The sequence below is a fragment of the Acomys minous genome (assembly GCF_964271855.1).
Source record: "Acomys minous genome assembly, chromosome: 10".
In the NCBI taxonomy this organism is placed as follows: Eukaryota; Metazoa; Chordata; class Mammalia; order Rodentia; family Muridae; genus Acomys; species Acomys minous.
In genome coordinates, this window is record NC_140491.1 from 93,695,524 (window position 1) to 93,722,695 (window position 27,172).

The following is a 27,172-nucleotide window of genomic DNA, read 5'->3' on the forward strand; positions in this document are numbered from 1 at the left end:
GATCTTTCTGTGAACCAGAATGACTAAACACAGAACAACTAGCCCAGTAGACTCTTTTCTCCCCAGACTGGCTCCAGTGGCAGATGGCTGATCCCTGCCCAGTACCAGTTATCCACTATGGTAAACATCAGCTTTGCTGTGTCATCATAATTTCACACCTATCATTTGCTGCCACACTCAACTGCTTAGCCATGGCCATTTACATGTGGCAAAGAAAAAAGAATATTTTTTAATAATAAAGAAGATAGGATTTTTATGTCTCTTCCTGAAACAGAGGGATGCCTCCCGCTGGCAAGCAATCCGACATTGCTGCTGCTTGCCAGCTCTGGCGACAGTGACCTCACCTTTGTTGTCAGCCGCGATGAAACCGAGGATGTTTTCATGACGCAGCATTACAGTCTGATAAATTTCCGCCTCACGAAACCAAGATCTTTCATCTCGGGAGGAGAATATTTTCACAGCCACGTCTTCCCCACACCATCTTCCATGCCACACTTCCCCAAACCGACCTTTTCCTACGATTTCTTGAAGTACAATCGTCCTTGCAATTGTTCTTTGAACCAAAAGAGGCAGACCTAGTCAAAGGAAGGGCAGACAGATCGTACAAACAAAAGTCACAATGACAGTCACTGTTACATGAACACCAAACACTCAAGCACTTTAGTGATTATATTAAATTTGAAGGAATAAGCATCATTACAACAAACTGTGGTGCCAGGACACGATCTGTAAATGTCTTAAATGATTAATGTCTTGTCTCTTATTCACAAACAAAACTTTGGAACACAGCCTGCTGTTGCTGCAGGTATCTGATTTCTAAGAATTGTGGCAAATCCTCCTGAATTTTCCCATGAAGCCAGTCTGACTCAAAGGAAAACATCCATGGCTCCAGGCACTACTTCAAAAAGGAAAGAACTCTTTGTGATATTTTTTTAAAAACAAAATAAATGTGCATATAAGAAATCAAATTCAATGACTGAGTTGTTGTCTGAGAAATAAATAAATCCAAGGAAAACATGTTCTGTGAATAGGTATAATACCCTTAATTTTTGTTGTTGTTGTTGTGGTTGTCTTGAGACAGAGGCTATGTATCCCTTGATGGCTGGGAATTCACTATTCAGACCAAGCTGGCTTCAAATTCACAGAGACCTGCCTGCCTCTGCCTCTCAAGTGCTGGCACAAAGGTATATACCACCATGCCCAAATTGGTCGTATATATTTTTAAACAGTATCTCTGCTTCTAAAATTCAATCCCATAGAATTAATGCAAAATGTAGATAATCCATGTAAAATATTAAATACATTGTTACTTATAGAAAACAAAAAGGAAGCCTTTCAAGTTAAGAAGACAATTGTGAAATATGGTACAGAGACAAAAAGCACAGATAAGTAAAGACTTGGGCTCCAGTTTCAACTGTGTCATGTAATCACCATGGACATGTTATTTAACTCCTAAGAGCTTTAGCACTGCTCTCCGGGAAATGGGACAATATAAGAGTTAATAAGGAAGTTAGGCAGCTAGCACTGTGCCTGACATAATGCACGATCAATAATGGTTACCCTCTTAATATTACAGCAGTCTCAGAATACACTGTGTAACACTGATGGCACTGCTAGCAAAGGGAATTCCAATGACACCAGAAGCTGCTTTGCTACACTGTTAATTGAAAATAGTACAGTATGTTTTATCTATATAAGTTTGTAGCTTTTCAAACTACGCATGGAAGAGAAACTGAACCACAGGATGGAATCAGAATGAGTTATAATATTCTTTCTTCTCATTTGTTGAATTTTCAACATAAGGCCCGTTGGAAGGTTTTATTATTCCTATAGTTGTATCATTAGAAAGCAAATGGTTAAAGAGGCTGCAGGCTGAGTGTATTCTAGAAAATCAGCTTGGTCCTTGTCATTGTTCCCAGGTGGCTGGAGAAAACAATGTCCATGTGGCTCCTGGGAGCATTGTCCCCTGCTCCAAGAATGAGCCAGTGTTTACACAGATGTTCTCATCTCCAGCAGAACCACCCACGATGGTAAATACGCACAGACTATAAATTCACTGGTTTGAGCCTCAACAATTAGTCACCAAACCCCACAGTCCAAAAGTTCTTTGGGGACCATCTGGTTCAGCCTCATCATCCATCGATGAGAAAATTGGACGCTGAGAGTAATCAGACCTGAAGAAGGTCTGATGCTGTCCGAGGCTGCCTCAGAATGCTTTGCACCACCCCCCCACACCCCATAGCAGGACAGGTCTGTGGGAAAAGAGACATCCCACAACAAGTATCCAGGGTTATCTTTGTATGCTATACCCAATGTGTTTGGCACAAAGTGACGCTACTAATTACTAAGTCAAATCTCAGTGTCCCTCTCCCCATATCATCATTGACAAAGAAAGAAAAGAACCCGTATGGCAGTGTTTTCACACTGCAGTGCATGGACAAAGAGTAATGTGAAAGTGGGTCAGTGGGGTGAGCAGGAAGAGAGAGTGAAAATGAAGGCTGCTACACTATCTTCCGAGGCAAATAACAAATGGATCTGAGTAGTTTCTGTGCTATACAGCTTCAGACTGCATTTGAACAGAAACTTCGCCTCTTGCTATGTGTTCATTTTAATCTTTTCACCGGGGATTGTAGAAAGCTGGGGTCTGGCTTGTGTCACCATCTGTCAGAATGCATACCATAAAACAAAGAAACAGGCTTCCCATGTCCTTAAAAGCCGCCTGAGACAAAGCCCACTCTCAAGCAGACTCCAATAAAACATCTTTTATTTTCACTTTGTAGGCTCTCCGTCTCTTTGAAATTTGTCCCTGACCTGGTCATGGATAAGCTTCGTAATCAGGGTTTTTCAATATCTGACAAAGCTGCCTCAGCTCCAAGGTCACCGACCAATTGAGAAAGGCTGAGAAGAAGCAGACAGGTCCAGTCCCCTCCCTATGGGCAAGCTATTATGGAAGAAGCTTTGCTGAAGGTAAACCTGTTCCCTGATGACCAAAGGCATGTGCTTTTAATTTTTTCAAGTGGATTTTCTTTTCATACATATATTCTGATCCTAGTTTCCCCCTCTTTCCATGCCTCTTATATCCTTCCCACTTCTCCGCCTCCAAATCCATACCCTCCCCTCAGAATTTAAACAAGCAGGTAATAGAAAGACAATAATCAAGGGGGTCACTGCCAAACGAACTGGCTATACAAAGACAGAATACCTAAAATTTGTTCCAATTTGTCTTTAAGGAAAAGTATCCATAAGCAGAGCCTGGGGACACAGCTCTGTGTTCTAAACAACTTGGGATGCTGAGGCAGGGCTAACCTGGACAAGTTAGTGATACCTTGTGACCATTGCCCTCACACAGACACACACACACACATAGACACACAAACAGAAACACACACACACACACACACACACACACACACACACACACCCCTCTCAGAGAAAGATAACCTGCCCAGCCTGTGATGTGTGAGACCCTGGACTCAGTCTTCATTGCAAAACAGAAAGAAATGATCAAGCTTGGGTATGCTTCCTTCTTCTTTTCATAAAATGTCTTAGAATAATCTCAAAGAATCTCAAAGAATCCAGGAGCCAACAAATTCATATCCATGCTTGAAGATAAACTTTTAAGAGTATTCAAAAGGTTAACATCCATTTTTCTTTCATTTTGATTGTTACATGTATAATACGTATAAATATATAAAATAAAACCCAATGAGTCCATTTGGTATTTGTTTAAACACAGAACTCCATGAAATTGGGCATCTCTGTGAGATTTCCTCTTTCCTCATTAGCGTGTTTATTGGTGTTGTCCTTGTTCTGTCTTATTCAGGCAGCCATATAGTTGAGGCATCCCAGGAGAAATTTCCCTACCACTTCTAGGAGGCACAAACTCACAGGTGACTTCCCGCTCCTCTGGCTCTTAATTGCTTTCCACTCTATCTTCCCTGAGCCTCAGGTGTAGAACTGTGTTGTAGGTGTATGCCTTGAGGCTGGGTATGCCATGATCGGTGTTTTATGAAATTTGAACAGTTGTAGGCCACTTTAATGGTCTCCATCTACTGAAGAAAAAAAAAAGCTTCCTACACTAATCTGGGTCAGTGCCACGTGTCTCATGAACCTTTCCTACAAAAACAAATTGCAATTGCATTTATTTATTTGTATGTAGGATGAGAGCACCATAAAGATTTCATGGCCAAAGAACAACCTGTCAAGGTTGGCTCTCTCCTTCTTCTGTGTGGGTCCTGGGAAATGAACTCAGGTCTTCAGGCTTGGTGGCAAGCACCTTTACCCAGTGAGCCATCTTGCCAGCTCATTACTCCTTTCTTAAATTACATATCTAGTCTTCTGCTTCTTAATTTGCATGGGTTTGCCTGGAGGAGAAATCCTTGATCAGATTCAATACACTTAAAGAGCAGAAAAATGAACACCATGACCAAAAGCAACTTGCGGAGGAAGGGGTTTATTTGTCTTACACTTCCAGGACACAATCTATCCTTGAAGAAAGTCAGGGCAGGAACCTGGAGGCAGAAACTATGGAGAAACACTGCTTTCTGGATGGCTCCCTAGCCTATTCTTTTCTAGCTTTCTTGTACAGCCCAGGACCATACGCCCAAGGATGCTCCTACCTACAGTGGCCTATGCCCAGCTACTTCAGTTAGCACTCAGGAGAGTTCCCCCATAGAAATGCCCAATGGCCAGCCTAGCCCAGGCAGCTTTTCACCTGAGGCTTCTCCTTTCAGATGACTCTAGATTGTGTCAAGTTGACAATAAAAACTACCTGGGACAGTACCTAATATCATCAAGTGAACTACAATGTTTCAGTGAGAAATACACAGAAGACTGTTCGGTCCTCAGAACCTTGTAAAGGAATGTGTGCTTAAGGCACAGGCCTTTAGTCCCAGCAATTGGGAGGCAGAGGCAGGAGGATCTCTGAGTCTGGAACCAGCCAAGTTTACAAAATGAGCTTCAGGACAGCCAGAACTAAACAAACAAACTCTGTGTCAAAAAAACAAAAAGGAAAGAAAAGAAAAGAAAAGGAATGTGTTTCTAGAAATTGAGCAAAAACCAGAGAGATCTTTGGGCCTGGAATGTCACCAGTACTCAAAAACTCGGAGTACAGTAGGTCTCAACATGAAACATCCAAAGAAGCAGAATTTGAATACTGCGGAATATTGCTATTAAGAAAAAAATACATAAGCCTGCTATACAATGACATAATTTGTATAACACCTTTATATGCTTTGTAATTCCAAGATTTTCCTCTCTTGGTTTCCTCCATTTAATAAAGAAAAAAGTCTCACTTGATGTTATAATGTTGGCATGGACCATTAGACTCTTTGGGTCAGCAAAATCTTGTTCCTTTCGGATGCATCCAGAGTGCTTCCTGTTAAATAAGGGTGCCCATATGAATGTGATGTTGTTTCTCCCTTGCCTCTATTAACTGTATCTTCCTGGCTACTGCTCACATCCACCAGTGGGAGAGTTCCTCAAAGCTGTGTGTTTTATTTTGTTTCCTTTCCTTTCCTTTTTTTTTTTTTTTCAAAGCAAGCTTTTGCTCAGGCTAGTCTCTAGCTGGAGAGGCTCCTACTATAGCCTCCCCACTACTGAGATTATAGACAGGTACCACCATCCCTGGCTGGATTAATGACACTACCAATGATCCTTCTAAAGCAAGGAGAGTTGTAAGAACTTCTGAAGTGTGTACTCTTGGTCATATTTCTGCAAAGCCAAGGGCTAAGGATTTCTAGAAATTCAGATGGGAAGAGAGGAATCCCTAAAACTTCAGGGAAATCCTGCTCTGCTCCGACTCCCCTTCCCTCCCCTTCCCTCCCCTTCCCTCCCCTTCCCTCCCCTTCCCTCCCTTTCCCTTCCCTCTCCACCAGTGTTTTAAGCTATGAAAAAGACTCTTCTTCATCGGAGGTCCGAATGCATTAAAGAAGGAAATGTAAAGTTGAGATAACAGTGAGTAGATAACCCTGAGCCATGGAAGTCAGGCAGGAATGCTGTGAGCTTCCTTCGGGCTCCCATTTCTGGGTTTCCAGAACATAATACTGATTTAATTCCATCGCAGCTCCTTGTTAGCTTCGAAAGCACGTTTTGGTGGATGCCTACAGATCCAGAAGGCCTCGGCGACCACAAACAAATACGCACAAGAAAATTGCTTTCTTAACTACTTTTCCCACATTTCATAGACTTAAACCCAACCCCACCGAACAGCTCTGTTTCCATTAAACAGACCGAGAACATGGCAGTGATGGCTCTGACAATGGGCAGGGGTGCAGGACAAATGGAAAGCCAAAACAAACAAAGAATCAAATCCCAAGGTGTAAAAGACACAAATTAGACCCAGGAAGCTGCAGTGGACACCTGAGAAGCATTTTGACAGTTTTCTTTCTCATCCAACCACCTCCCCCCCCCTCCGCCCTTTAAAGCTTTCATACAGTATATTTTGATCCTATTTTCCCCTCCACCAACTCCTCCCAACCCAACTCAATGCCTTCCCTCTTCTTCTTCTATCTGTCTCTTGGTCTGTGAGCATGCATGCATACATATGAGTGTGCACGAGCGTGTGTGTGTGTGTGTGTGTGTGTGTGTATTTGTGTCTATCTGTATTTATGTGTCTGTGTGTATTTGTGTGTATGACTGCCTCTCTCTAAAAAGAAAAAAAGGAAGGGAGAATGGGATGTGGTGTTATGGGGAGATAAAGGAGAAGCTAAAATGAGATTTCATGTGGGTAGGAACAGGGTAAAGAAAAGAAGAGAATGCGTGGAGGGACAATGAATCCTAAAGGCCTTTTAAAAAGCTACTACCGTAGACAATTTGCTCATAAATCCCTAAAGAGATTTATGTTCATGACTTTATTTATTCTGTACCTCATGGAGCACTTCAGTTGATGAGTTTACATTGGACACTCTTATCAAAGAGGTGGTTCATTTCTTTTTAAACCAGAGTTTGGTTACTGAAAACACACACGTACCAGAGCCTGAGCCCGAGGCAGTGGCATCATAAATCAGATCTCTGAGTGTTTTCCCAGCATTGACCAGGCTGTACTCCGCCAGGGGCTCCTCCACGTTGTGTCTCTTGGTCTTCCTGTATGTGCACTGGCGGTCCTGACACGCCCATATTGTCAGCATGGCTGCTATGGACAGGAGGCAAACAGGCACGGTGATAACAACTGTCAGCTCCGTGGGGCCCAGCCTGGGGACATTTGGCGATGCTGCAGTTTAAAAAGAAAGAGTGAGAGGAACCATAAATCAACTCATGTAAAATGTCTTTGACAATTTCTTTTTTTAAAATATTAATTTTCTGTTAGGGTTTTTTTTTTATAGTAAACATGGGAGAGTTTTGAAGTCAATCTAAACTCAAAGATTATTTTATTTTTGAGACAGGGTCTTATGTAGCCCAGGTTAGCCTGAAACTATGTAGACAAAGATAACTTTGAACTCTTAATCTTCCTGCTTCCAGCTCACCAGTACTGGGATTATAGGCATATGCTGCAAATATGCCTATATATTTGTGTGTGTATATATATATATATATATATATATATATATATATATATATATATATATATATGTAAAATTCACAACAGAACCCATTCATTACTTTGTATGTAGGTCGGAAAATAGTTTAAAAGTACTAAAATTAAAAATTATTCTGGAAGTCCAAGTAGAGTCACCAAAATAATATTGGTGACTACATCAGAATATGGAGCTACAAAAGTGTAGATCTAAGTTCAGTGGCAAAGACCACAATGAAACCAAAAATAAGAGGAAAAAAAAGTGGCAAGTAGCTGCAGCTAGGACAAGGCAATGAGAAGGAGAGATAAATCTGTTTTTGTTATGATCCCAAGTGTGGGATGGGGAGCAGTCTTGTGAGAACAGGTGAGGTTAATCCACTGGAAGACAAACCACCTCCTGCGGGAGCTTGATTGTTACCAGCTGAAAAGATCTGTGAACAGACTCTGGGAGGAGATACATAAATGAGCCCAAAACTAGAGGCGGGGACTTTGGAGACTTGGGATAGTTTTTGGCTGTTCATCTCTCCACTTCGAGACACTCCTAACTGCTTGAGGGGAGGCTTCGCGGCTCTGGGCTCCTGCTGAGGTTCCAGGTTCTGGTTACTAAAGGTTCCAGCAAAAGAAATCCTGCTAATTACGCCAAGAGAATCGTGCCTTGGAACTGATATCTTTACAGTTTTGTTATTCTTTAATCTTCTTTTTCTATTGTTTTGGTTAGTCGGGTTATCAGTGACGTATGCTCGGTTAATAAGTTCATAATAAAATATATTAGTTTAAAAAAAAATTGAGCCTACAACAATGGGAGGCAATTATGGAACCATCATCTTGGAAGGTTTGAAAATCCTCCAAAATATTCGATACTTTCCTTTGTGCTGTTTTCTCCTTGCTACTCAGTAGTTCATCCATCCATTCACTTATTTCACAAATAATCCTCGGGCTCTCAGAATATGTTGCTATTATTCCAGGTACTAGAAGCAAAACAGTGAAGAGCCCAACCCTTACTCCCTGAGCACATGCACTCTTCTAACTACAGAGAGCTGAGCAGAGGGCTACACAGCACAAAGAGAAGACAAGATAAGGGCTAGAAGGATGGATCAGCAGAGAGAACATCATGATAGAAGATGTCACTTCAGATTGGTCCTAGAAAGCCCCACCAGGAAGTGTCATGGAGACAATGAAACCAAGACTGAATGGCAGGCAGAGAGGCATGGTGCCCGCAACCAGGAAAGCCAGTGCAAGGGACCCAGAGGTGGGCACCTATTTGGCCACTTCAGAAACATGTCAGAGAATGCAGGAAACAAGTAAAGAAAGGAGTGTGGGATCAAGGGGTTGATGGAAAACCTTGTGTGGTGAGTTGCAGGCTAAGGGAAGGAATAGGTGTTTCATTTCGCATGGAAGCTGTTGTGAGGTTCTGAGATCTGGTTGAAATTTCTTATGTAATTTATTTGTTTATATAATTTATACATGAGCGCTCTATTTGCATGTGTGCTAATATGGCAAAAGAGGATATCAGTTCACATTATCGATGGTTGTGAGCCACCATGTGGTTGCTGGGAATTGAACTCAGGACCTCTGGAAGAGTAGTCAATGCCTTTAACCACTGAGCCATCTCTCCAGCCCCAGATATGACCAAACTTTTATTCTAAGTGGTCACTGTGTCAGTAGAGACTGGAGCAATAAGAATGGAAAATGACCAGCCAGAAGCCCAGGTCAATACGCCTGGTGGAAGGTGATGACCTCAGCTAACAGCCCTACCAATAAGTACTGTCAGGAAGCTGGGCACAGTGCAACACACCTACAATACCATAGGCAGTAGGATGGAAAACTCAAGGCCGGCCTAGATGACAAAATTTAATCATCTCCAAGTTTTTAAAATGAAAATTAAGTTTTAAGGATTTTAAAAGAATTTCTTCCCAGTCTCCACTCACTCCCTTGGCACCTTGCTATACTTCAGTTCCTGGCTAATACTGCCCCGTGACAATCATTTGCTCATTCATCTACCGTCTGATTTTCCTCTGAGGACCGAGAGCTTTGTGAGAGGAAGAAGCTGCCTGTGGTATTCCTCACTGAATTTCCAGTGTTTCCCACAGTGCTTGCTTGATTCATAGTAGGTCATCAGTAAGAAGTTCTTAACTGTGGGGTCACTTAAAATTTGACTATTTTTATTCCTGATAAGTAAGAGATCTCTTCTTCAGAAATGTCAATGTGATCATCGAAACCAAATAATAGTAAGACATATTTACAGGAAAGGGAGATGGCTTAGTGTGGTGGTTCTCAACCTGTGGGTCGCTACCCCCTTGAGAGGGTTGAATGACCCTTCCACAGGGGTTGACTAAGACCATCCGAAAACATAGATATTTACATTATGAGTCATAACAGTACCAAAATTCCAGATGCAAAGTGACAAAAATAAGTAAATTTATGGTTGGGTGTCACCACAACATGAGAAACTGTATTAAAGGATCTCAGCATTTAGGAAGGTTGAGAACCACTGGCTTAGTGGATCACGTACTCATTGTGCAAGGGTGGATCCCCGGAGCCCACATAGACTCTGAGAAGACATGGAGGCCTGCCTGTAATCCCAGCATTCAGAGGCAGAAGCAGGATCCTCAGAACAGACTGCCTAGCTAGATAGCCAAATAACCAAGATCTGACTTTAGTGGGAAACCTTGCCTCAATATATAAAATGAAGATAGAGCAAAGAAGACACCTGACACCAACCTCTGACCTTCATAAACACACACACACACACACACACACACACACACACACACACACACACAATCTTTGAACAAGCATAAATATACATATGTACACCAAACATACATACAGATTAGAAAAAATCCATAACTATATTTGTAGCCATCTTTTAAATGGAAAATTAATCTTGCACTTCAGACTTTTCTTTTAAATTTGCAAAAGCAGTGACACCTAAAAAGGTCATGACAGACACAGTCTGTAGCTAAGAACCCGTGAGACTGGTGTGGTGTTTGCTTCCTTTTGACTCACTGAGGTTACCTCTGCAACTATTTAATTTTACAGCCATGCCTTACCTCCAGTAGCACTGGCTTCTGTTGTTCGTTTTGTTTTGTTTTTACTTTAAATTTACGTTTATATGTCTCGGAATCCTTTATCTATATGCGTACTATATATAAGCAGGTGCCTGTGAGACCAGAAAAGGGTGTAGAAACCCCTGAAACTAGAGGTAGAGTTGTAAACAGTCTGATGTGGGCGCTGGGATCTGAACCCATGTCCTCTGCAGACGCATTACACATTCTTAGCCACCGAGCAATCTCTCCATCCCCTAATCTTTGTCTTTAATAAGCTTTGAGATGTGTTTGACAAACTATCACATCAGAATTTAGAAGAGTTTAGTTCTGAAACACCTCAAACATCAAGGAGCTCATCCTAAACCTCTAAGGAAAGAAAAGGCCTCAGAGGAGTTTGTGAAAATATAAAAAGGAAACCCAGGAACAACAACCTACCACCCTTTCACCAGCACCCTTCCTGGAAAAGTATGCTCACACACAGGCTGATAGTTAAATAAACAATGGACCACTTGGATGATGGGGATCCCACGCTATACACTGTAGCAGAAAACGACCTGTCACCAAGTGAAAGTGCAATAGAAGATCAACAGAATCTAGCATGCACATGCACATATCCCACACAAAATACACTGACACCACATAACTAAAATTAAAACAGATCGTTAAAGAAATAGTTTATGTTTGCTTGGTTGGTTGGTTGGTTTTGGTTTTTTGTTTGTTTGCTGTGTTTTTTGTTTTGTTGGTTTTTTGTTTTTGTTTTTGTTTTTGTTTTTGGCATTTCATCTTGAAGTACTGCCTTCTAAGGAAATTATCCAGAGCTGCTAAATATTGTGACAGCAATGAGATTCATTTAGAACTTTTTGGTTTGTTTTGGGGGGGGGGGGGTGTAGTGTGATTATAAGTTCTTAGGCCACCACAGATAAGTGGAGCCTGGAAGGCAACTTTGTGTTTTGTGGCATCTACTTTGGGCCGTCTTTATCTGGTAACCAAGGTCAGGTTGCCAGCCTTGCACACCACAGGCACTCCCCAGTGAGCCCTGTCAATGAGGCTCAGATAATATTAGGTGAAACATTACTACAGTAAAATACTGTCTTCTTTTCAGTTTTTAAGCATATTGTCATCCAAGGATAGAGGAAAACAAGAGAATTTGAACAATAAATCCTATTTGCAAATGAAAGAAAGAAAGAAAGAGAAAGAGAGAGAGAAAGGAAGAAAGAAAGGAAAGTCCTCCTTGGTTGGGCATTGCCTCCCTCTCATGCTGAGCCCTGCACACACAAGGCTAACTCCATCCTGCTAGGAAAGGTCCAGCGACCATCCCACTGAGAACACATCTGCTCTTTAGAGGCCAAATAAGTGGCTGACAATGAGCTTTGTGAGTTATGCTGCCCTCGGATGGCTCCCACTGTACTGTCAAAACTAGACAACTTAGTGCATTAATGATTCTTGCATTTCTCTCAGGATATGGTAAAAAAGAAATATATGAAAAACCTTTGAAAATAACTAGATCTGAAAGAAAAAAGTACCCAATTCCTCCCCAGTCTGTTGCTAGGTGTTTCATCATAGTCCCCAGAGCTGCCAGTCGGCTGTCTGTGTGTAAAGGGCTGTGGAGCACAGTCCCAGCTTTTCTGCTTCCACTGTAGACTTTAACTGGCCACCACATACATACCTTGTGTGTTTCAGGCCTCCTCTGGGATCATTGGCTGTTACGCAGATAGATGGTGAGAGCTTAGCCTGGAGTATTTTTCAAGGAGCGCTAAGAGCATTCTCTGACAACTTGGCTTCAGAAATCCTTAACCAAACCCTTGTGACTTTTGAAGTTTGCAGTTGTAAAAAAAAAAAAAGAATCACCATCCACTCCACAGTGATCATTCTGTTTTTCTGTACCCTCACAAAGGATCCTGGGTGTTTACAAAAGCCCCCAAGTATATTCACCATGTGAATTAAATCTTTTCTTAAATACCTGTTTCCATATGCTGGCAACTTCTAACTTCACTTCTATCATTGGAGGCATCCATAGAGCTACATTTAATTTTGATATTGCCTATCAGGAGCCCCCAACACAAACATTCACCTTAAAAAGCTATTGATTGTCTTCACTGTGGTAAAGGTCTATTAAGCAGAGCTCAGCTCATCACTATGGCAACTAATAGAGATAAAAGGTCAGCAAACCTGAAATTAGAGTCACCTGTCATGGTGCCAGCAACTGCTCTCAGGGATGTTTACCGTAGATGGCCAATGTTTCTCCCTTTGTGAACAGATCTACTGATACAAGTTAGTAGGGGACAAAAAAGGATTCCTCAGCTAGAAATTGGCTAGCAACCCCATTCAGAAAGGACTCCTTAAACACTGAACAATCCTAAAAGCAAACGTGTATAAAACCTTCCCTTAAGCCAAATGTTCCCTTGTAATCCTAATAGGAAAGACGGAAAAAAAAATATACCTACAGCCAATGAGTTGGGATAGAAGATGGCAGTAGAAGACAGCTTTGATACAAATACTACTTTTGGAGCAAGTTCTAAGTTCTTGATCACAGGAGAACTTGTTATTTGATGATTTCTGATTATGACGATTCTTTGGTGCCTGGGAGGGATGTACTGAGCATGAAAAACATAATGGCAGGACACATGTGACAGCCCACAAGTGAGGTTTGGGCGGCACTGCATCAGGAATTCAAAGCATTTCCTTCCAAAGCCAATTAAATGAAAGGGAGTTAAGAAGACAAGAGTACTAGGCCAGCTGTGTGAGAAACCAGCTCACAAGCATCTCTACAGAACCCTGGAATCTGTCGAACCGGGAAAATAAATACAAGTGTCCTTTGTTATTTATGGGGACTAATTTAAAATTATATACGTTTATATAAGTCCCTTATATAAAATGGAATAGGACTTTTACATAACCCACACACCACTCCTCCACACACTTTAATTTGCCTCTAGATTACTTCTAAAAACTAATACAATGTAAATGTTATGTCATGGTCACATTGTGTAAGGAATAAGGATAAAGAAAAAATCCTGTAGAGATGTGTATAAACACCCCCCCCCCCCCCCCCGCCAAATGCTTTCGGTAGGCAGCTGACTGAATCTGTGGAGACAGAACTTACGAATATGAAGGGCTAAATGTATTAGCAAGGTAGAGAAAAGGGAAGGAAAAACAGAGGATGGAGAAAGAGAGGTAGTGAAGAAGAAATTATGACAGAAGGAAGGAAGGAAGGAAGGAAGGAAGGAAGGGAGGGAGGGAGGGAGGGAGGGAGGGAGGGAGGAAGGAAGGAAGGAGTTTAATTTGTGAATTTGCAACTTTCCCTCAATGGCTAGTTGAGCTGGTGGTGAAAGTCACCCCAACCTGGAGCACAGAGTTCAGATCTGCCATCGTGGCCCAGGACTGCTGTCCATGTCAGCTCCCTTCCCACCACGTCCCACGTCTTGCTTTGGGAAGCAAACTCAACAGGTTGCAAAGAAACAGAGGAGAGAACATGGGCAGGATTCCTGTGCTTTCTCAACTGTTGCTGACATTTTATCTTTTATCAAAGGATAGATCATCGATGCTCATTAGAACCATATGGCTCCAGCTTAAGAATTTTACGTTTCCTTGGTATGTATTGAAATTTGTGAGTGAACATTGCTATAAGAGATTGCTGAGGGTTAGGTGGAATTATGGTTAAGTTAGTGTGGTTAAATGTACTTGATCAAATATTTTTTTTTTAAAAATCCACATTGCCATTGCCTGGAATACATTAGTCCAAATCTGTTACACACTCATTTCTATTCCTCCTTGAAATGGTATCAGCCGGACTTAAATGAAACAATATAGAGAAAAGCTTGGAGACTAGATAGCCTAAAAAGGGCATGTACTAGCTGACTGGCTATTTTTTAAGTAATTCAGGGAGACAAACAAAAGTACACCAGACTAGAAGGTTTCCCGCAAAGAGTGTTTTCTTCAAAACTTCTCAAGGTTGGTGCTTTCTTGCCAACCATTATGGTAACAAATGGTTATGGTTACAGAAAATTAATAGTCCAAAATAACCCTTAAAGAGACCCAGGTTAATTCCCCCCCCCTCCCCCATTAAAGGCGCCCATCATTAGGTGTAGCTGCACTTGGGCTGGAATGTGAGGCGGAAGGAGTTAGGGGACTAAGTCCATAATACTGGACTTCCATGTGACTTCACTGGGGTCATGTACTCATTTGCTGCAGGCAGATGCTCACATCCCCATGCTTCCTCTGCCTCCTGCTTGTCACAGCCCCACCACTCCTTGTTCACAGCAGTCACCGTGATAAGATTCAGGAGACATACGCTGCACATGAGCTCATTTGGCCAGACGCCTTCACAAAACACATCAGCAAATGGTCTTCCTTCGGCACACACTGCTAGTCATGTTTAAAAAGCACTGTGATCAACATGCGTCATGTACCGGGCTGTGAATATAAATATTCCACCAAGCCTGGCCAGGGACAAGACTAGTAAGTATTTCTGCCTTTGAGCTGAACCTGTGAGCTACTGACACAAGTTTCATTGCTCTGGTGCTCTTTCTAGAAAAGAAAAGGCCTTTTTTGGTGTACATCATTGTCATCAGACCAAATTTCATAATCTTTGAGCAAGCAGGTGGCATCACACATAAAAATATTTCCTGGATGACAGCTTTACCTGGCATTAGGCTGAAGAATATAATTGTTGACCTAACAGTGTTTAAAAAAGTAAAACCTCCACTCAAGGAGTGATAAGATTAATAAAATAATGTTGGAAGAAGGGTAGAGAGATGTTTACTGTTTCACAGTGCTTCCTGCTATTCCAGAGAACCAGCAGTCATGATGGGGGATGAGCACATCTCACAACACCTATGACTCCATATCCAGGGGCTCCAGAGCCCTTTTCTGACCTCTATGGGCACCCATTTATATACGGTATACAATCACACAGATACACACATAAACAAAAAAAATTTAATTGTTAAAAATATAAAATGTTGAAAGAAAACCCAAGTAGGTTTCACAAGTCATTTTCCTTGATTTCAGGGCAGCAAAGAGCAATAGTCTCTCTCCTCTGTCCTCCACTAAAAGAAGTCCTTTCTGTGAAAAAAAAAAAAAAAGAAGAAGAAAGAAAGCTTCCCTAGCTCATGGCAGGAAGCCTTGCTCAGCAAAAGGTACTTAAAATATTGATGACAAGGGAAAAGACACATGTCTTTGTCCGAAATCTTTACTGGTGTAAGCTCTAATGTGTTCCACAAAGCAGCTTGCTCACTTGGAAAAGATTGATAAGCACATTTTGACCTCGCTCAAGGTCCCATCATGGTCGCGAACACAGATTTGGGTGAGACATTAAAGATATTTACATGCATAGCACCTTGCATAATACAGAATGCTCAATTTTAAATTGGCTATAAATTCATTTTCAATTTCCTATTCCATCCTTATGAAGAAAATTTACTAATCTGAATCAGTGTACTTGTTTCTGGAGACCAGAAATGTTTCTCCCATTAAACTTTCAAAACACAGGTTTGATTACTTTGAATGATAGAGTTAATTGAACTTACAAAAATCTTAAAAATATAGCACCTTTCACTTTATGGGCTGAGGTGGGGAAATCCTGTCTGGCAAACCTGGCAGGTGTGCACCGAGTCCTTCAGGAGAGCTGTGAACGGATTTGTTTCTATGATGGAGGAGCAATCCCACAAGGGGCCAGGAGCATTTTTTTCAACATGCACATGTCACTTCATTCTGACTATAGCAATGAATTTGTGTCTCAAACAGAAAGCCAAAGTCAAAAGATAATGATGGACGTTTTAAAAGGAATAAAGAAAACAAGACTTATTCTCTCCAAAGAATATGCTGTCTAGTGGAGTCTTCATTTTTCAGAAATTGCATTATATTTTCAAATTATTAATATTTGATCAATTTGATCCTCTGAGAACTTCCTCTTTCTTCAGATGAAAACCTTTCATTTGATTGAAAGTCTTCCTCAGACATGTCCCTTATGAGTGGGCTTTGCACATGTCACACAATGGATGCAGATAAATGACTCTTCCTTTTTCTCTTCACACAATTGAGAACAGAACAGGAAATAAGCACTGTGTAAAAGTTAGCCGAGAGTCCACCTTTTAATGTTGTACCTCCTTTAAAATTTAAAATGACTCTTTAAATTAGTGAAAAATAAGATGGTTGTCTTAAGAGAGGGTGTTGTAATATAGAATGGGAAAAAAATGAGAAGTTACGGTTTGACTTACCATTATCCTGCACTGTATTTTGGTAGCAGAATAGAAACAGAGATTGTGTAGCTTGAGGGTTGTGGTTGAATAGTCTGTTTCCATATGAAGAGCTGTAATTAGTGTAAGCATGCACCAAATAGCAATGCCTTTCACGATTAACCCTATAAACTTCCCTCCCTTTGTGCTACGTGGATCTTGTGGATTTTGGAGTGCTTTTGATGTTGCTTGATGACTGTTTCTCTAGGTGTGCTACAATATATTACAGAGAGACACCAGAAGACATTTCTGTTAGAAAGTGAAATGCAGGCTAGCCACCAAAGAACAAAGTGTGTTTGTTCACATGGGAGAAGTTTTTCTTTGATATTAAAGGAAAAAAAGGTAAGATATGAAATTGTACTAAATTAAACAATTCAATTATATAAAAATAAATATATTACTACTCTGCTGATTGGGGGAATTATGGATGGCTTATAAACAGCATACATTATTTCTCATGATTAGTCCTGGAGGCTAAGGAGTCCAAGCTAAGGTGCCATCAGGTCTTGTTTGGTGGAGGCCTGTGTTCTGGCAGATGAGTTACCTTCATCTGTTTTCAAATGGCCAAAGGAGCTGGCTACCTTGGACATCTTTTATAAGGACATTAATCCCACTCCTGAGGACTCCACCCTCCTGATTTGATCACTTCCTAGAAGGCCCCATATCTCAATACCAACACTTTGCAGATTAGGCTCTTAAAACAAGCATAAAATGAGTTACAGGATTATATCCTGTGTGTCCATACTTTGAAAAGTCCAGGTAGGAGCCATGTGTTCCTGGAAGCTTGGCCAGGTCTTCTGGTGGATCCTCTAGGGCACTGAAATTTTCTTGAAAAGAATGTTTTAAAATCATGTTTTAATGTCACAGGACTATTTTCACTGGTAAACTGTAATTTTATGGAAAATTATCTGCCTGTTTCCAGGGTATATTAATTAATATTAGTTAATTAATTAATAAGTAAAATTATATTAATTTATTGAGTATATTGTAGTTGATTAATAAAAACCTCCCTCTGAGGTTGTAGACATGTCTTGGTTTTCCTTATGCTTAGTAATGCCCTTAAAGGCACAACAGAAAGAAAGGTTATGTCCTCAATTTGATTCTTTTTTAAAAATTGTTTTCATGTGGTGTGTGTGTGTGTGTGTGTGTGTGTGTGTGTGTGTGTGTGTGTGAAGTGCACTCTTTTCCTAAGAGCTACAGCCTTTGACCAGGCCATTTTTAATTCCAGCAACTCTTTTGCATTAATGTTTATTCTGTCTGCTATTAGCAAATGTAAATTATCACCTTTGTTTCGTGCATATTATATCTTTTCCATCAGAATAATTTTAATGTTTCTCTAAACATTTTCATAGATTAATTGATTTATTTATTCATTCCTTTCTTAGTAGGCAGAGACATCACTCAGCAGATTAAGTCACTTGAAATGCCTGACAAAGTGAGTTCCATCCCTAGAACCCATATGATGGAGGAAGAGACTGCCAAAAGCTGTCCTTTGACCCTGCCAATGCACACTGTTGTACACATTCACCAACGCACATGCATATGTGCATACATATAAGTAAGTGGATGTAAAAATAATTAATTTACTAATGATTCATGGAGTAAAAGAACCTATTGTCAAGTCTGACGACCTGAGCTTGTCCCATGTGGTGGGAGGGTATAACTGAATCCTATAGGTTGTCTTTCACCTCCAGAGTGTTGTAACAGAAGGACGGTCCCACACAGAGAGATGACAGATAGATGATAGATAGATAGATAGATAGATAGATAGATAGATAGATAGATAGATAGATAGATAGATAGATAGAGTTAATTAAAATTCTTAAGATATTATTTATTTATTTACTGTTCTGTGATGACAGTGGAGGCTGGAGCAAGCACGTGCCACCATTTACACGTGGAGGGAATGTTCTGGAGTCAGCTCTCTTCCTGCCTTTAAGTGAATTCTAGGAACACAGACACAGGTCAGTTGACTTGAGCAGCAAGTAGACATTCACACTGACCCATCACCAGCCCCCCACACATATATTTTTAAAGATTTAATTGAATTAATTTTTCTCTAATTTGATAATCTTTTGTTTTAACTAGAATGGTTGGCTTATTTACCTTAAATTATTTGCTCTTAACTGATATACTTGTCTGCTTTCATTTGCCCACCTGTCATATTCTTTCTTGTCTTGCCATCTGCTGTAATTTTTCATATTCTATTTTTTTTTATTTTCACAGACTAAAGACAATATTCTCCTATTCTCTTAGATGTCTGGGGCAATGACAACATTCATCTAAAACATATTTTGAGTAATACTTGCAAGAATTTTTATGCTCCATCTAGATCTATCAAAGCCTTCAGAAAATGAACTATATGTATACTTCTCCTGGTGTACATAGTATGCTACTTTTATATACAATGGTGTGTCAATATTATTCTTTTTTTACATAACCATAAAGAAGATAATCTATTGCCTATATTATTCTTAAGGATCCATGGACATCATTTCTGTTGCTAATCAATAACCTCTATAATCAGTTATATGCCTCTCACCTCACGGTTCCATCCTGCACATAGTGCCAGAGCTGTGCATTTGCTCTTTCTATATTGGAAAGAGTCCTTCAGAATATCCTGTGCCAGACTTCTCTCAAGGCCAACTCATTCCATGTCCATTGCTGTCAAACTTTCCTATCCTCTCCCTATGTGTCAAAGATCACTTTTCTGAATATAGAGTCTCTGTTGCTGGTCTTGTTCTCAGAATATTGGTGACATAATTCGAGTCTCTCTCACTTCCCTCTTCACTATTGCAAGGACAATGTCCGCCGTCACTATATCCCTTCTGCATTTAGCTTACCATTTTTCTCTGCCAAATTTAAAGCTTTCCCTTTGTGTTGGTGCCTAATAGTCAGTTATACAATATGCCAGGGCTTTCTTCTCACTTGTCATGGTGATACTTAGTGAGTTTCTGAGATTTGTAGATTCACATCCTTCATCAGTTTTGATCTGCTAGCTGTGAAGATGGCTCTTTTTTCCCCAAGGATCTTTTGTTTTGCTTTGTTTTTTTTTTTCCTCTGCTCTTTTGTACCATTATGTATGACCTATCTCATGATAATCCTATTTATACTTGTCTTTGTCATCTCTCTTCACATTTTTCATCATTTATTGTCTACACAGTACACAGAAAACAATTCCTTTCATCCTGGATCTCAGAATTATAATATCTCTTCAATTGTTAAACCCATTTCTTCAGTTTTTAATTTCAATTGTTACGTATTTTTATTATTTTTCTTTTGTTACTGTTCTTATCTACTAGAGCACTATTTTATGGTTCCTTATTCTCTATAACTGTTTTCTAATTTACCTTTTGTTCTCTTAAACTAGGCAGAGCACTGAGTCTATAATTTCTTCTTAGTAATTCTCTCTATATGTGTTCTTTTATGCTGGTTTCTATGCTTTTTTATTTAACTTTTAATGTATATGAGTATTTGCCTCTAAGTATATATTGTATACCTGCATACCTGGGACCCATAAAGGCCAGAAGAGGGCATAAGATCATGCAGAACTGGAGTTATAAATAGTCACAAGCCACCATATGGGTGCTGAGAACTGAACCCCAGTTCCCTGCAGTTGCAGATCCATCTCTCAGCCCCTGGTTCCTCCTTTTGCTTTCTCATGTGCCCCTGTATTGGTTATTCTGCACTATGTACCGATCATGTGCTTCTCTGCCTCCCCCAGGCCTGACATTGAGGTGTCTTCATCCTAAGCACGTGTGTGCTCCCTTCCAGGGGGCAGTTGGCATGACTGAAGTTTTCCGAAATGTAAAAAAGTTTATATCTGGAGGGTCCTGTGTCATTCCAACATAGTCACCAGATCCTGCAACCTGCCAGATAAACAGCCGCTGCTCCCAGGTTGTCAGGAGTGTTAGTATTTCTGTTTTCTGCCCTGTGTAAGACTAAAGCGAAGGTCTCACGTGGGGTAATAAGGAAATGAGATGGTTCGTTTAAACAACAGTAAGGACAGAGCCTTGATACTTCATTTGAATAAAGTCAGCTTCCATTAGATTTCCTAACGCAGCAAACTATACTTCTTGACATTAATTGCTCCTGAAAACTCACTCACCCTGATAACAAAACACAGTGCTTGCTTCACTGACAGAGCATGAGTCAGAAAAATGACAGATAGGAAGACCAGAAAATTTAGTGAGAATGCCCTCCCTGGTGAAGGTGCTCAGAGTATGGTGACGTCACTCAGTCCCTTACTAAGGAACCGCAGACCTCTAGTTCATCCCTGTTTCTTTTCATCTTTGTCAGTGCACTTTTGAAAAATCACTTAAGACATTATTATGTAATTTTCTGATGACTCTTAATTAAAAACATCCTGACTAATCTAATGGGTGGAAAAATTGTTCATAGCCACATTAGTGTGTATCTCTTTAGCTATTAGTGAGGTTGGACACCATTTCAGTACTTGGTTACTTTGGAGTTTCTCTGCCTTTCTACTGTTTCTAAACTAAAATTTCTAGTTTCATTCCCTGTTCTTTCCTTGGATTTTTATTTAGAACCCTTCTCTCTTCCTCCCTTCCTCTTACTCACACACACACAGGCGTACACACAACACACACACACACAGCGCCTTCTAAATGTGTTACTTTTTCTCAGTCATATATGCTACAAATAGTTCTACCCAATATTTATCTTTTGGTTTTATTTATGTTCTTTTCTCATTCATTTTATTTTAGTTTTCATGTACTCAATTATATTTGTCTTTTCCTTTTATAGATCTAAGTTTCCTGTCTTATTTAGGAACAGTTTCCATACTATAAAGTCATAAACGGTTTTTTTTTCTAAATTTGCCTCTGACATTTAAATTGTTCTATAAGTCACAATTAGATATTTAATCAAGCTATAATTTATTTTTGTATATGATGTGACACTGTGATACAACCCTGTTTTCTTCCAGATGGATAGATATTTATGCCAGTATCATTTCAAAACTAAGCCTTCCTAGAGTTTCCATTTTTGCCAAGTTCCACTTTAGATGGCCACAGACACCCATCCTGGTACAGTATATGTGGAAATGCTAAATAAAATAGAAATGACTTTCTTCTGTTTTATGATTGAGATGGGGGCAAAATATAAATGAATTGCTCAGCAGCCAAAATTACAGTGAAAATCCAGACCATGCTTGAGTACGGCAGGATCTGCCAGTGTACCCCAGAAGTATTGGCCAGGTCATGATGGCCACAAGCTTTAGTGTACAAAGATAGGAGATAAAACGTGGTCCTGAAACAATGAAAGGCCAGATCAGAGGTGCCTATGTGACACAGGCAGCTATATATGACACTGCCTTGAAAACAAAACAAACACAAATATTCAACAGAGGGAGACAGTGAGCAGTCTTTTATCACAACCATAGCTTTCAGTAGAGCACAAAGAAGAAGAAGAGACAGGGAAGGAGAAAGAGAAGGAAAAATGGAAGGAGGAGGAAAAGGAAGGTAAGGGAGGGAAGGGGACAGGGAAGAAAATATGGAGGAGGAAGGAAAGAAAAAAAGAGAAGGGGAGGGAAGGGAAGGGAAAGGGCAGCAGGCTTACAACTCATTCTCTATATTTACCCCCAAAAATACTTAATTAAAATATGGACTGGGTTTGGGTGGACCTGAGAAATATTAATGTCAATTTTTTTCTGGGGAAATAAATTTAATCCAGGTTTCCACCATTTCTCCAAATAAGGATCCCTCCCCACCCTACACCCCCCCCCAAAAAAAAACCAAACTCATATTCAAAAAAAATCACAGGCAAAGCATTAAGCCAGGAAGGGTGCTGAGTCAGCAGAACCAAAAAAAGCAGAGTTCAGCCCAGAGGAGCTGTAGACACTGACATGCTGAGAGGTCACAAATTAGAAGAAAATGAAAGGGGGGAGGGGTCTATATAAAGTCCATTTCAAACCAAGTAAGAGTGCAGAAGAATTCCTGGGAAGGAACTGTGTCTTCAAGGGCCAAGTGACTGACTAGAATATCAACGACACAGAGACATTTGGAATGTCACAGGCACAGAGTCTAAAGCCAATTTATCTTGGACTCGGTATAAAGCCAATCTCTGCTCACCTCTTGTTGGACCTAACATCAACTAACTAGCAGATAAAGCTGACCTGAGCATCCTGATGAACAGATAAAACCCTTTGGATTGGTATTCCCCATGAAGGAAAGGGCCAGGAATGCTATCCCAAAGTGTCTGAAACCCATGGCTGAGTGAGCGGTGGCCCACCTATTTGAAAGGCACCTTGATTTATGGCTTTTCTTTGTTGACTAACTACAAAAATTTCATGAAACTGCTTCTATGTTGGACAATAAAACTTTAGATAACTTACATCTGTGTTTCTGGGCCATGGCCATTCAAATTTGGCTCCAGAATCAACTATCTCTTATTCTCTTTGAGGTCAGAGCTGTGTTTTTGTGGTAGTATTCATAAAGAAATATGAGAAAATTTGAGGGGAATGAACTATGGGACTCACAGAAGCCACTGTCAGGGAAAATATACCCTAGATATAGCAAAATTTTCCTTATTATTCATTTGTGCTACACAGATGTTCCCCTTAGCACATACTAACATACGCAAATCAATATATTCCTTTTGAAATAGAAACATTAGCACTTGTAGTCGTGGCCGAGTGGCTAAGGCGATGAGCTAGAAATAGTAACATTCTTTATGGGCCAGGATTACTTCATTTACTTCCGAAAATAAAATATTCTAGCCAAAATATCTTCTCTCCTTATCTTGAAGGATGCTGAGAATGGACAACCTCCACATGTCATGACTGTAAGAAAGAGTAGGCCAAAGGGTACAGGGTCAAAATGAGAAACACACCTCCAGAAAGAGGCAGCCTTCCTTAGAAGCTTTCTCCTTCTTCTCTAAGAATAAACATAAAGAACATATTAGACAGGAAAAGCTCTAGAAAACATGAGTTTGTCTTGTTTGATTTATTTGTATTATCTATGCTAAACATATGATACCACATGTGTACTGTGGGGCTAACACATCTGTTGCTTATAAAGACACGAACTTAGGTACCAGTCAAATAAAAAAGCTAATTTTTGAAATGATTGTTGCTTTCCAAATTTGGAAAAACCACCTATATTTATGCTCGTATCGAACTTGGAAATTATTTATTTCTTCAGTGACATCTCAACTTCAATATCTGCTTCAATAAACTTCAAGGAAGGGAGAATTTTTTTCTATTTATATTTCTACCAAAATATAAGCTTACTTCTATCAAATAAAACTACTAACTCCTGGAAATTATACCCTTGTGTAAAATTAAACCAGAAGGTACATTTTTAAGAGCAAATGATTCAATTTAAATATGATCTAAATTAAATTTCAGTCTCAGTGAAGTGAATTAATTTATCTTAAATCTAATCAAATTTAGGCCATTTAAAAGGAAAAATGTGTGAAATTAAAATAGTAACTAACATTTTGAATAGTTTTTTATACTGCTGAATTAAAATAATAAATGCCCTTGCTCCATTTACAAATTCTACCCTTTAAATATCAGTTAAAGCAGTGTTTCTTAAACTGTGAATAAGCCTATCAGTGGGATCCAAGCACCACTTTTTTTTTTTAAGGAACTAGCAACGATTGAAGTGCCTTATACATTTTAAAGATATGTTTTATAAAATTCTTGTTCTATGTCCGTGTGAGGTGAAAAAAAAATTACACAAAATGAGTTTCTTTCTGTGTCACAATAGAAACCCATATGAAAGCCCCTAAGCTGTTAGAAATTAGCATCAAACATTTAACAGCATTTTGAAGAGAGAAGAAAGAGTAAGTGCCAGCAGTTGTTCAGCACTGCATTACAAGGACCAAAGAGGCGAGCAAATGGAGTGGAGGAGGCACAAGCTTCATTCAATGTAGGCATTTGTCACAAAGAAAGGAACCAAGAGGACTGATACTACAGACACGATCTAAGAACAAAAGAGGGCCACCGAAGCAGAGAGGCTTGGCTCTTCATCAAATCAGCTATCCGCAAATGGTCTGTAGGGTGATGGATGTGACAGGCAGGGTGCATGGGGGCAAAGGTCCACTTAGAATCCTAAAAGGGAGTTCCACATCTACACAGAAGATCCTGGTCAACTCCAGTCTGTCTTTCTACTGTGCTGGCCATGAACACAAAGCTCCCTGTCAATTACTGCAGGAGTATCACTCTGCTATTTGGAGAGTTGTTCTATATTTGAATATATACGTGACCACGTTTGACACCAACAGGTCCATAATAGGCAGAGCAGGGTCACTGGCCACATTCTTTGATGACATAAAAATGGTGTAATGGTTGGCATGGCCTTTGGGGATGCTTAGCTTAAAAGTTTGCAGCCTTTCTCCACCTAGGGACCGGTCTATGCTAAAAATAGCCATGTTTAGTCCCCCTTGAGAATAACTCCACACAAGGAGACTATGTGTCCTACATGTAGTCCTATTCAATTTAATGCCCTTTACCAGACAGTGTCACTAATGATACAAATTCTTAGTTTAAATAGAGGGGTTTGAATTCAACGATACATGCAGCATCACTATAGCCATATTAGTTAATGACTACAAAACACACATTTCCTCTTCTATGGATAATGTTTAGAATTCAATTACTGCAACCCATTGTCATAGAGTAACCTTAATAGAGTCATGTGAATGCTCAAAAAAATCAATATTATATACACTTAACATTTTTAAAAAATTCACTGGGCTGGAGAAATGGCTCAGTGGTTAAGAGCACTAAGTGCTCTTCCAGAGGTCCTGAGTTAAATTCCCAGCAACCACATGGTGGTTCATAATCACCTATAATGTAATCTGATACCCTCTTTTGGCATGCAGGTGTACATGCAGGTAGATCATTGTATACTTAATAATAAATAAATAAATCTTTTTAAAAAACTGATCTTTAAACACAATGCATCAAGGGCTCAGTGGTGAAGAGCTCTTCACAAGGATCCAGGTTCACGTCCCAGCACCTACATGGGAGCTAACAACTGCCTACAAGTCTAGTTTTAGAGGAACTGATACCCTCACACACACAAACAAGCAGGTAGAACACCAACGCACATTAAATAAATAAATAAATAAATAAATAAATAAATAAATAATTTTTTTCACCAAATTAAAAAATTATTTGCGCTAATACTGTTAACATAATAATTAATGGCTAAAAGACTGACAGACATGGTGGACGCAATTTTTTTCTGAGACAGAGTTTCTCTGTGTAGCCTTGGCTGTCCTGGATTCACTTTGTAGACCAGCCTGACCTCAAACTCTTAGAGATTCCCTGACTCTGCCTCCCCAAGTGCTGGCATTACAGGTATGTGACACCGCTCTCAGTTCAGAAACCCTTCTTACGACAAGGAGGAAGAGTCCAGGGTGGTGGCGCACACCTTTAATCTCAGCACTCGGGAGGCAGAGGCAGGCGGATTGCTGTGAGTTCGAGGCCAGCTTGGCCTACACAGCGAGTACGCGATAACCAAGGCTAAACAGAGAAACCCTGTCTCAAGAAACAAACAAACAAAAAAAGGCAAGGAGGAAGAATTGCAGGAGCCGGAGATGGAGGACAGAGGGAGATTACAACCCCAGTCCTTGGAATTGAGTGAGCGGGGACCATAGCGCTCAGAGACTTCAGTCAAAAAGCAATCATGGCTCTGTGCTGGGTCCTCTGCATGTCTGTTAATTACGGTTGTCGGTTTGGGGTTTGGGGCGGACTCCTGACAGCAGAATGGGGGTGTCTCTGACTCTTTTTCTACCTACGGAGCTGGCTCACCCAGCCTTGATGTGAGGTTTGTTTCTGGTTTTATTGCATCTCGTTGTACTGAGTTCCATCCATGTCCCTGGGAGGCCTGCTCTTTTTTCGGGGTTGGGGGGGGGGCAGGTGTCAGGAAGAGAGGTGGGGAATATATTTAGGGGAAAGGGGAGGTAGGGGGACTGAGAGGGATGGCGGGAGGGAAAGCTGTGGTCGGGATGAATTGTATGGGAGAAAAAAATAAATAAAAACTTTAAAAAATGCCATTCATAATCATATTGAGTTTAGTAAACTCAATGAAATATGCCTATTACATGTTCCCTGACAACTATGTGGCATGACTAAGAATAACTGGAGGACAAAATAAATGGGAAAGCATACTATGTTCGTGGATCAACATTGTTAACATGACTATTCTCTCCAGAGTGTTCTGTACATTCAACCCAGTTAATCGAAATCTCAGCATGTGTTTTGTAGAAACAATCAAACTGACGAACTTTAAATAAAAATAAAATTTATAATATTCAAATCAGTTTTAGAAAAGTCATACATACTAATCTCAATATTTATTAAAAGCCTGTAATAAGACAGTTCAGTAGTAGCTTAAGCC

General features: G+C 40.1%; 1 protein-coding gene across 2 annotated transcripts in view; it reads right to left on the reverse strand.

Annotated features, from left to right (window-relative positions):
- The window catches only part of ACVR1C (activin A receptor type 1C), an 80,757-nt gene that overhangs the window by 17,705 nt on the left and 35,880 nt on the right, over nucleotides 1-27,172 (reverse strand). For both annotated transcript variants that reach the window (XM_084799166.1, XM_084799167.1), the window contains 2 exons: nucleotides 6,971-7,210; nucleotides 345-575 (listed from right to left, as the gene is read on the reverse strand). In XM_084799166.1, coding sequence (XP_084655292.1) covers nucleotides 345-575; nucleotides 6,971-7,210 — 471 coding nt within the window. The remainder of the gene's footprint in view (nucleotides 1-344; nucleotides 576-6,970; nucleotides 7,211-27,172) is intronic.